The 12,439-nt window shown below is 43.6% G+C and overlaps 2 protein-coding genes across 2 annotated transcripts in view; one reads left to right on the top strand and one right to left on the bottom strand.

Moving 5' to 3' along the window:
• The window catches only part of LOC308079209 (epoxide hydrolase 1-like), a 526,014-nt gene that overhangs the window by 99,555 nt on the left and 414,020 nt on the right, over positions 1-12,439 (top strand). The gene's annotated exons all lie outside the window — the stretch shown is intronic.
• Positions 2,820-3,833, bottom strand: LOC308081970 (very-long-chain 3-oxoacyl-CoA reductase-A-like; the record flags this gene model as incomplete). Its single annotated transcript, XM_080423584.1, has 1 exon — positions 2,820-3,833. One exon carries the CDS (start codon positions 3,831-3,833, stop codon positions 2,820-2,822), a length of 1,014 nt encoding a protein of 337 aa, XP_080279710.1.

A 12,439-nucleotide genomic window follows, 5' to 3' on the forward strand; every position in this document is an offset into this window, starting at 1 on the left:
CGTTGGTCTGGCTCTGCAGACCCACGGTGGCCAGCTGGGCCGCTACATACAGTTTCGAGGTGGGTATGTCCAGGGTGGGCTTTGTGATGCCAGTCATCTTACAGGTCATCTTAGTGAGCACACCAAAAGGAAGAACGCTCTGGATAATTATGCCCCGATCCCTGTACTCCTCCTGCAGACCGCGGGGAAAAAAATCCACAAAGTTCTTTGTAGCAGAGTAGACGGTCAACAGAGGGAATGGGAACATGCCACTGGAAGAGGACGTGTTGAGAGTAACTCCTCTGGACCTCTCTACCATTTATATGTTATTTATAAAAATAACAGATCTACAAGCTCACTGAGAGCTTGTACATCTGCTGCTTTATGAAAATATATTTCAAATGTTATCAAAAATAGCAGATGTAAAAAATTATTCAAAATGTTTAAAACATTTTTAATTTAAATGTTGGATTTTTTTGAATTTTTGGATTTTCTTTTTTACACAAATCTTCTCTTCTGGGGGTCCCTGGCACAAAACATTTTCAGATGGGGGTTCGCAGCCAAATACGTATCAATTCGGGGGTCCTTGACATGAAAAAGTTTGACCAACTGATGTTAGATGACTGAAACAGACCGGTCACATGAAGTCCGAGATCGACGATGTCTGGAGATCCACGTTGGAGCCATACTGATCCAAAGATTACACACATTTGGATCTTTTTACAGGGCCAGGCTCAGGAACTGAGCTGGGCTCCGTTTTGATATTGGCATTATTCTTCTGTTTCTGCCGTTTTTGGCAGTTCTGGCTTAACCGTGCTGTCGCTTTTTACGAAAAACTATCAAGAAATAATTCTCACACTCATTCGTCAAAGGGTGGCGCTATAGCACTCTAGCCAACTTTGAACAGGTACAACTAATGCCCTGTTTGACCTACAGCCATGAAACTTGGATACACATATACGTCTCCTCATGCTGAACAACTTTCACACTCTGACTTTTGACCTCTGACCTTTAGATCTCCCACCATTTAGAATTATATGAAAAACATTCATTGGCTCTTAAAAGCTTCATTCTTTCACTTATGGAAAATCCGCCACTAACGTTTTGTCGGCAGAGGTCCAAAGTTTTTGTGTAAAATGTTTCATGCAGATTACTAAAAAATCCCAGGAGGAGATAGATTTTAACTATCACAGTTTAATGAAAATTGTTCATCTGCGCCTAACACACACACATGCAGAATCACATTTCTTTGAAACTTTGCAGTAATGTAGAGGGTCATTCCAAATATCAAATATCACAACCAATCTTACTCCAATTGGCCAAAGGGGGGCACTATAGCAATTTTTTGAACATGCAAACCTTAAACAGGCATAACGCATGTCTCGTTTGGCCGACAGCCATGAAACTTGCTTACACTTGTGCCTTAACACATGAGGAACACATGTATCACGTTGACCAGTAAGCTTAGATTTTCTGCAATCTTGAGCAGTTTGAAGAACACTTAAACCCAGGATTTTGTAGCTAATTGCGCGAAACGGTATCATCTGTCTCTTCTCCTTTTTCACTACATCAGGTCTGTTGGTCCAATGGCTTCTCGCTACAGTGTCTGCCTTGCATTGTCAAGGTTGCCAGTTCAAGCCTCACTTATTATAAACTTCATTTAAGTTGCATTTCACACAACATGAATGTCTCAATTAGGGCAGTTGTGAGATCTACAACGTCAGAACTTTTCAGATAGCAACGTGTTTCTGAGCTTGTAGATCGGCTACTTTCACCGGTTTCGGTTCCAAGGAGATGTACAATTTCTCCATTGGTAAATGGTTTGTGAACGAGTGATCTTAGTGTTAGTGAAACAGGGGCTTGGTTCATGACAGAAGGCTAAAGTTTATGATCTTCAACAGACAACTAGTAAGCTCCGCCCTTAGATTGTCTGCAATTTTGAGCAGTTTGAAAAACACTTAAACCCAGGATTTTTGAGCAATTCTCGTGAAACTGTCATCGGTGTGAGCTCCTTTTTCCACAGGTCAGGTCTGTTGGCCCAATGGCTTCTCTCTACAGCATATGCCGAACAACCGCAAGGTCGCCGGTTCAAGGCTCACTTCATGCAGACTTCTTTTAAAGTGCATTGCAAACAACATGACTGTATCAATGAATACATGCGCAATTGTTAAAGATGACATGAAATGCTTATTTGAGAGAATGTTTTTTCAATGTATGACATACTTCATTGTGAAAATAGCCGATCTACAATCTCACAACTTTTCAGATAGCAACGTTTTGTGAGCTTGTAGATCAGCTACTTTCACTAGTTTCTTTTCCGAGGAGACGTACAATCTCGGTAGATGGTTAGGGAACCAGTGATCTAGAGTAGTTAGCAAAACAGAGGCTTGGTCCATCAGGGACGGAAAGTCTTATATCTATCAACAGACACTACCAGTGCTATCATATCTCTAGCTCAATGAGAAGAAAGGCAGCCTATGAGTCCGGAGGTCACTGGTTCGATCCCTGTCCCCAACGATGTGTTGAGGTGATCATGATTTGGCATTCTCAGGCTTACGCATAGTATTTCTTGAGGTTAGGGGTAGGCATAGTTCTACTGAGGTTAGGGTTAGTGAGGGTTTAAAATGCTCATGTTAATTGCATGGTTTTCTTTCTCTCATGTCAGTCTTCTATGTTTCTATGGCTTATTGTACATATTACTTATCATTGCTTCTTTCTTTTTTCTCTCTGCATTCACTGGCCCTGTATTATCGCTGCTTGCAGCTATATTTTTAAATTGACATTGATGTCGGATAGTGGTTTTGATAGCTGGCTATCAAAACCATTGATTGACTAGTCTCTCATTTTATCATCAGACCTTCAGCCTCCTGTGCGCTGACTATCATCCTGTTGAGGTAGTGGGTGCGCTGCAGACGGAGACACTTGGCAATCAGGACAATTCTGATGCTGCTGGGAATCAGCCGAGTGGACACCCAGCCCATCAAAGCATGAGGGAGGTATCCGTTGGTCTGGCTCTGCAGACCCACGGTGGCCAGCTGGGCCGCTACGTACCGTTTCGGGGTGGGTATGTCCAGGGTGGGCTTTGTGATACCAGCCATCTTATCGGTCATCTTAGTGAGCACACCAAAAGGAAGAACGCTCTGGATAATTATGCCCCGATCCCTGTACTCCTCCTGCAGACCGCGGGAGAAAAAATCCACAAAGGCCTTGGTAGCAGAGTAGACGGTCAACAGAGGGAATGGGAACATGCCAGTGGCAGAGGACATGTTGAGAATAACTCCTCTGGACCTCTCTATCATTCTGGGAAGCACTAAGCGTGTCATCTGGCACACTGAGGCCATGTTGACGTTCATCATGTTTGTGATGAAACTGTCCAAATCTTGAATTTGGTGATAGTACTCAGGATATGGGTAGCACACACCAACATTGTTGACTAAAACACCGATCTCCAAGTCAGCTAGCCCAGCTTCAATTTCGCGGTAGATGTCTGTCCTGCCAAAGTCCACAGCGATGGTCTTTGTATTGACTTTGAACTGTTCTTCGAGTGCCTTGGCCACATCATCCAACTTTTCCTGGGAGCGGCTGATCAGAACGATGGCAAATCCTCGACGAGCCAGCTCCTCTGTGTAGGATTTTCCGATTCCATCTGTGGCACCAGTTACAACTGCCCATTTTCCCACCTTTGGGGTGAGAAGCTGCCCATTACCCAAGACCCAAATCCTAAAGCCTGAGATTGATTTGAATATCAGCCATGACCCCAGGGAGGACATGGTGAAAGCTCCGACCAAGAAGAGAGGCTTTTCTACCTTAAGCAGTAAGGTCTGAATATTAAGCAATGGCATGGCAAAAAGCATAGTGTTGATTGGGTGTGTGGAGAGATGACATTTAAAGGTCTGAGAAAGAATGGGACTATTACGTCAGTCATCGTCATATTTGGGAAAGTGTGATACTCCATATTTGGGCATATTTAACAGAAACAGACAAGACATACATACAGGCATACGGAGATCTGAGGAATTTATACCAGGGTGATGCCCATTGGGAACGCATGTTTATGCAATACCCATTGTACCTGTTGTCAGATTACCCATTGTACTGTACCCATCGTATCATTATCATAGTACTTAAAGGCCACTTAAAGGTCTATATATGCCAACTCTTTTCGTCACAATGGTGCGGTAATAATTATGATGGTGTGGTGTGCCCATGATAGTCTCCTGAAATTTGTCTGCTGATTGTCGCGTATTGCTTACTTTATGGTTATATCCTGAGGTGAGTATCACCAGGACATGCCGCTTGAATACAGTCCACAAATATGTATGCAACACTGTTATATGTGGGAATGTGTAGCAGCATAAAGTCTTGACAAAAATACATGGGGAAACAGAAAAATGGACAATGAAGCTAAACTTAAAATAAATAGGCTACTAAACAAAATAAGAAGGGTTTTAAACAGAGAGAGAGAGAGAGAGAGAGAGAGAGAGAGAGAGAGAGAGAGAGAGAGAGAGATAAACACATAAATAAACTCAAAAGTTACAGGTCAGAGTCAGAGATCTCAACAGTCAATAAATCACAAATAGCACCTCTACGAATATGCACCTCCCTGTGACTGGAAATCACACACACGCACGCACGCACGCACGCACGCACGCGAAACTTGCTATATATTCTCAATGAAAGTCCACTGCTGGTGTGAATTCAGCTTTTCTTTAGGGCCCACTCGCACGTGTCTGAAGCGTCGGGTTCCCCGTTTACTTCCATTCTCTGGGAGCAAATGGGGTGCAGGCAGCATCAAGTTGTGTCTGACATGGAGTTGATTGATGAACCTCGACCGGGTGCCAACCAATAAATCCTGAAATAAATAGAATGTATTATTGTTAATATTAAATGATCTATGCACAGTTAGACAACTTGAAATACAGTATTGTGTGTGAGTTTTGCCACACCGCCGACGCACAAATACACAGAGGGTGCGGAGCACTCTTGAGGGGCCCTCCTGATACCAAAATAAACAGACAAATTGTCACTTACTGAGACAAGCCAACCGCAAATCAAGCATGTTCTGAAGGACACACAAAAGAAAACAGATTGCTATAGTCTCAATAGGCTACAATGGACAAACCAAGGACAGCACATGTCACTTATTAGCGAATGGTTCAGCACCACTGCTGATGGACAGCAACAGGCCATGTGTGCACTGACCCAGCAATATGCCTTTTTAGCAGCTGCTGCAAGCGCTGCTCTACAAAGAGACAGACACATCATCATCCACGACACCTATTCGACACCTATTCATCATTGGCTGTCCTGGCTGTCCTTCACTCCTTTAAACCAATGGGGACACTTCCCCGTTTAAGCCAATGGGGAGACGGCCCGTCCTCCGCAGTATCCCCCCTCCCCTCCCTGAGGAAATCAAGGCTCCTTTCTTCAACAACAGTACGCTGCAAGTGCAACTTAGCCTCAGACTACAGAGTTAGCCTAAATGCTAGTGTGCTTCCTCAGACCTAGTTGGGCTATTAAGTTGTTATTTGGTCATGTTCACCCTTACTTTAATCTTCGCTATTGTTAGGAAGACCTGCGTGGTGTCTAAAAATGTTGCCACCACTTATATAAACAAGGGAACCAGGAGACCTGGTACTGCGAGACCCCTAGTGGTTGAAAGATCAGAGCACTACGTCACGCTAAGCTTGGCCAATCAAAAAGAGGATAGAAGACAGACCTCTTTTATGCCCATGTATGGACGAAAACGTTTGGAGAGGGGGACCGACAAAGCCACATTTTATGCCCATGTATGGACGAAAACATTTGGAGAGGGGGACCGACAAAGCTACATGTAGGCCCGACCCCCTGGGTCTGGCAAAAACATAATTAGCGTTTATCGTCGCACATTCAATGTTGCCAGGTTTGGTGAGAAACACGCAGGCCTATGATAACAATCACACACACACGCTGACAAGCCAGCCACACACACACACACACGCACGCACGCACGCACGCACGCACGCACGCACGCACGCACGCAATCACGCACGCACGCACGCACGCACACACACACACACACACACACACACACACACACACACACACACACACACACACACACACACACACACCTGCTGTGAGTTTAAACCTCCTTGGTTCAAATAGAGTTAGATAGTACAGAACAGGTTGGCAATCTAAAATATCCATTACATTCCAGAGTTTTTTGTTTTTGTACATGAATAATCATATTCATGTACATATCGACAGGAGATTTATAGAATGACAAATCAATAGACATTTTACTACCTACATGTTGATACAGTTATCTTAGCATTTCTGCTTGTTTGGGTTTGAGAGTTCTTCTCTCATCTTTCTAGAATTTAGTATCGTGAAATATTTTATCTGGTTGGACGTTAAATCTCAGTTTTTCAAGACAAAGGGCCCTTAGCACACCGGCTAATTTTTTTGGGTGGATACGCGTATCAATACTTCTCTCCCTTCTAAACGTTAAAAGGCCAGAGACTATGCAGTCAAAACAAATATTTCCACATTAGTGGCCAATGCCCAGTGACACATTTTTTAGATATCAACTTTTATCTAAAACTCCTATATTAATTAATACAGATAGATATCAAACATATCACATGAAACATACAGAATAATAGATCTGCTTGTTTTAAGTTTGAAAGCTTTGAGAGCTTCTCACTAATAATGTCAAATCTATGTCTGTTTGTAAGTTAAATCTCTGTTTCCCACGGCTGAGGGCCCCATAGCATCAATTTAATTTGCGTAGAGCATTCAACTACTTATTTTACGCATAATATGCAGTGCCTTATTATCCGACTTCAACAGCATTAAATGAGATGTCCGATTATTAATACGGCTCACCCTCGTAGACGTTGACAGGCCAGAGATTAGGCAGTAAGAACAAATATTTTCAGTTAGATATCAAATATACTGTGCTAGCTTTCCAGTCTTCATGGCTCTTTCCTCCATCTTCACTTGGCATACGGGTCCATTTGGTTTACATTTCTGACAGTGATCTCCACTGGGCTGGTGGGTCCCAGTGTTCAGTGGCTCTCACGTGCAGCATGTATCTCTGTGGCAGTGATCTCCACTGGGCTGGTCTCTTGGTGTTTGACATGGTGTCGATTTCGTCACCTCCGCTGTTACATGGTGACATTGTTGATGCTGCTCTCATGACTGGTGAACACGCACGCTCTGCTCCTTCCCTCTGGCACTTGAAGCTTGTGGTTTCCTTGTTTTCATCACAGACAGAATAGATCGGTCTGCGAGGTTCCAATCGTGTAGCCCTTGTTGCACCTCTTTGTCCTCCATCGTCTGGATCTGGTCCGGATCTGCTTTGAGAAAAATCTTCTTCCCAAAAAGTCCTTCACCCTTCAGTCCTTTTGATCAAGTATCCATAATCATAATGTTTATGATGATGAAATATTGATCCCATCCTCGTCGCCAATTATTATAGAAATATTATATTCCATTCAAATTTTAGAATTTAGATAATTTATTAGGGAGATTTCAGCAGAGTAAACAGCATACACAGATCGGTCTAGCCAGGCCTCCTGGCCTGACCAACAGCATAGCCGCGGGAAGACTTTTTAGGTTAGGGGTGCGATATGCGCACCTCATGCGCGCGCGCATGAGGACCCTCCCGCGCGCTGTTCTGGGCGGTTTGGGACCGCGGTGAAGTTGGTTTCAGGTTGGATATTCACCCAGTTGGATATTCGAAAATCTTAGGGACCGTCAATAAATTACAGATTGCAATTTTAAAAAAATGCTATATCTCCTAGACAAAACCACCTGGACACACCAAAACACATCACAATGTTCATTGACCATGCATACACTATGCACACCCTTTATTTTGAAAGAAATCCTAAAAATATTTTTTTTATGATTTTCTGAAATCTAAGAAATTGAATAACTTTTTGGTCGCATGACCTTTTCAACAAAATCACTGTTCATATTGTCTGTCAGTCATGCCTACATGGTGCACACCCTTTATTTTGACGTTTTTCCTAAAAATATATTTTTTATGATTTTCTGAAATCTAAGAAATTGAATAACTTTTTGGTCACATGACATTTTCAACAAAACCATTGTTCAAATTATTTGTCAGTAATTCTTACATCATGCACACCCTTTATTTTGAACGTTTTCCTAAAAATTTTTTTTTTATGAATTTCTAAAATCTAAGAAATTGAATAACTTTTTGGTCACATGATTTTTTTTTTCAAAGTGTGTTTTTTCAATGTTTTATTACCCCTATGAGACCTGCAGGATTGCTGGCTGAAACGCCGGCGAGACTGTCTTTCGGAGACTGTGGCACGCTCAAATTTAGACGTAGCCCAAAGATAGAGATACCATTTGATTGTAGACAACCTCAGGTTTCCAATGGGACCAACCTTGTCATACTGCCTTGTCGGTAAGGGGGCTAAATACCTAAGGATTCAAAGTTAGACAACATTTTGGCGAAGGAAAAACGGCCATCACTATTTTCCAAATGGTCCCTTGAGCTGTCACCTCAATATATGTGAATTGAAATGGGTTACATGTATACCTACAAGCCTCCCCTGTACATAAATGCCACATTTATGCCAATCTCATGCAGTTGTGGGCAAGAATCATGCAGTTTATTGCATGCAGTACAAATATGTAATTTCCGCCTATTGTAAAAAGGAGACCACTTTACTGTATCTATAGCTGTATGAGATCACTGTACTGTATCTATAGCTGTATGAGAACACTGTACTTCATCTAGAGACCACTGTACTGTATCTATAGCTATATGAGACCACTGTACTGCATCTAGAGACCACTGTACTGTATCTATAGCTGTATGAGACCACTGTACTGCATCTATAGCTGCATGAGACCACTGCACTGCATCTAGAGACCACGGTACTGTATCTAGACCACTGTATTGCATCTATAGCTGCATGAGACCACTGTACTGTATCTATAGCTGCATGAGACCACTGTACTGTATCTATAGCTGCATGACACCACTGTACTGCATCTCTTGCTATATGAGACCACTGCATCTATAGCTGCATGAGATGTACTGCATCTTGACCACTGTACTGCATCTATAGATCACTGTACTGAATCTATAAACCACAGTACTGCATCTATGGTATATATAGACCACTGCACCGTATCTATAGCTGTATGAGACCACTGTACTACATCTATAGACTACCTACTGTATCTATAGAATGCTGTACTGTATCTATAGATCACTCCAGTGCATATGTAAAACTCTAGTGCATCTGTATACCACTCTAGTGCCTCTGTAGCCCACTCTAGTGCATATGTAGACCACTCTAGTGCCTCTCTAGAACCACTCTAGTGCCTCTCTAGCCCACTCTAGTGCCTCTCTTGCCCACTCTAGTGCACCTGTAGACCACTCTAGTGCATCTGCAGACCACTGGCGTGATCTGTAGCCCACTCTAGTGCATCTGTAGACCACTCTAGTGCATCTGTAGCCCACTCTAGTGCATCTGTAGACCACTGTAGTGCATCTGTAGCCCACTGTAGTGCATATGTAGCCCACTGTAGTGCATCTGTAGCCCACTGTAGTGCATCTGTAGCCCACTCTAGTGCATCTGTAGACCACTCTAGTGCATCTGTAGCCCACTGTGGTGCATCTGTAGCCCACTCTAGTGCATCTGTAGCCCACTGTAGTGCATCTGTAGCCCACTGTAGTGCATCTGTAGCCCACTGTAGTGCATCTGTAGCCCACTCTAGTGCATCTGTAGACCACTCTAGTGCATCTGTAGCCCACTGTGGTGCATCTGTAGCCCACTCTAGTGCATCTGTAGACCACTGTAGTGCATCTGTAGCCCACTCTAGTGCATCTGTAGACCACTCTAGTGCATCTTCTGTAGACCACTGTAGTGCATCTGTGCCCCCCCCCCCCCCCCCCCACTGGTTTTGTGTCCTGGTTTTCTTTTAACCTGTACTCTTTTTTTTTACAGCACTTTGGGTGACCTGGTCATGTTAAATGTGCTTTATAAATACGTTGTGTTGAGTTGAGATGCAGTGTAGTGGTCTATAGATACAGTACAGTGGTCAATGTATGTGGTCTATAGATGGAGTATAGTATGCAGTACAGCGGTTTAGATTCAGTATAGTGGTATATAGATGCAGACAGTGGTCTCATGCAGCTATAGATACAGTACAGTGGTCTCATACAGCTATAGATACAGTACAGTGGTCTCTAGATGCAGTACAGTGGTCTCATACAGCTATAGATACAGTACAGTGGTCTCATACAGCTATAGATACAGTACAGTGGTCTCTAGATGCAGTACAGTGGTCTCATACAGCTATAGATACAGTACAGTGGTCTCTAGATGCAGTACAGTGGTCTCATACAGCTATAGATACAGTACAGGGGTCTCTAGATGCAGTACAGTGGTCTCATACAGCTATAGATACAGTACAGTGGTCTCTAGATGCAGTAAAGTGGTCTCATACAGCTATAGATACAGTACAGTGATCTCATACAGCTATATACAGTAAAGTGGTCTTCTTTTTACAATAGGCGGAAATTACATATTTGTACTGCATGCCAGAAACGGCATTGTTCTTGCCCACACCTGCATGAGATTGGCATAAATGTGGCATTTATGTACAGGGGAGCCTTGTAGGTATACATGTAACCCATTTCAATTCACTTATATCGAGGTGACAGCTCAGGGGACCATTTGGAAAATAGTGATGGCCGTTTTTCCCTTGCCAAAATGTTGTCTAACTTTGAATCATTAGGTATTTAGCCCCCTTATCGACAAGGTAGCATGACAAGGTTTGTCCCATTGGAAACCTGAGGTTGTCTAGAATCAAATGGTATCTCTATCTTTGTGCTACGTCTAAATTTGAGCGTGCCACAGTCTCCGAAAGACATTCTCACCGGCGTTTCAGCCAGCAATCCTGCAGGTCTCATAGGGGTAATAAAACATTGGAGAAAAAAAACACTTTTTTTCTTGGGATCATCAAAATCCCTATATTAGGGGTCCTATGGATGCCAAAAATCAAAACTAGAAAAAAAAAATAAGAGGGTGCGCGTGGAGCAGCCCTGGGTGCTATTGCCAGCCTCTCCTCAGGTTACCACCCTCTCAGACAAATGGTCAGACTGAACGAGCCAATCAGGAAGTTGAGGCTGCTCTACGCTATATGGCGTCTGCAAATCCATCCACCTGAAGTTCTCAATTGCCTTGGGTAGAATATGCACACAATTCTCTGTCCAGTGCCTCCCCTGGTATGTCACCATTCCTCTGTTCTCTTGGATATCAGCCTCCTATGTTTCCAGCTCAAGGGATCGAGGTAGCCGTTCCATCTGTCCAGGCCCTCATGCGACGCTGCCGTAAGACCTGGAAGCGTCCCTGCGCTGCTCTTCTCAACGCTGGGGAGAGGATTCAGAACCAGGCTAATCGCCATCGAACCCCAGCGCCTCAGTACGTGCCTGGTCAGATGGTGTGGCTTTTGGCCACTCAAGGTCAGCCACAAAAAGATGGCTCCTCGTTATGTGGGTCCTTTTGAAGTCGAGTCCATCATTAAACCTTGTGCTGTTCGTCTGAAGCTCCCGGCTTCTCTCCGTGTACATCCTACCTTCCATGTTTCCCAGATCAAACCAATTTCCACCAGCCCACTGGTCCCTCCAACGCCTGCCCCGCCACCACCGAGGTTGTGATTGACGACTACCCGGCTTACACAGTTCGAAGACTGCTGGACGTTCACCGCCGTGGTCGAGGGCTGCAAAGGATTTGAATAGACAAGAACTTGCCTTGTATCTTAACCACTTCAACCTTTTGTGGACTGGTGTCAGAATATGACTGCTGTATACGTTTTTTGCCAGGGGGTCCCCAGCAAAAGTAGTTAATTTAGCATGACATAATTTTAACCACTTTATCCATTTATATGTTGTCAAAAATAACAGATCTACAAGCTCACTGAGAGCTTGTACATCTGCTGCTTTATGAATATATTTTTCAAATGTTATCAAAAATAGCAGATGTAAAAAAATCTACTGCCAGCAGCCAAATACGTATCAATTTGGGGGTCCTTGACATGAAAAGGTTTGACCAACGGATGTTAGATGTTAGATGACTGAAACAGACCGGTCACATGAAGTCCAAGATCGACGATGTCTGGAGATCCACGTTGGAGCCATACTGATCCAAAGATTACACACATTTGGATCTTTTTTTAAATTTTAAATTGTATCCGTTGGTCTGGCTCTGCAGACCCACGGTGGCCAGCTGGGCCGCTACATACAGTTTCGAGGTGGGTATGTCCAGGGTGGGCTTTGTGATGCCAGTCATCTTACAGGTCATCTTAGTGAGCACACCAAAAGGAAGAACGCTCTGGATAATTATGCCCCGATCCCTGTACTCCTCCTGCAGACCGCGGGGAAAAAAATCCACAAAGTTCTTTGTAGCAGAGTAGACGGTCAACA

The sequence above is a fragment of the Gymnoscopelus braueri genome (genome assembly GCF_963280865.1).
Source record: "Gymnoscopelus braueri genome assembly, chromosome: 3".
Taxonomy (NCBI): Eukaryota; Metazoa; Chordata; class Actinopteri; order Myctophiformes; family Myctophidae; genus Gymnoscopelus; species Gymnoscopelus braueri.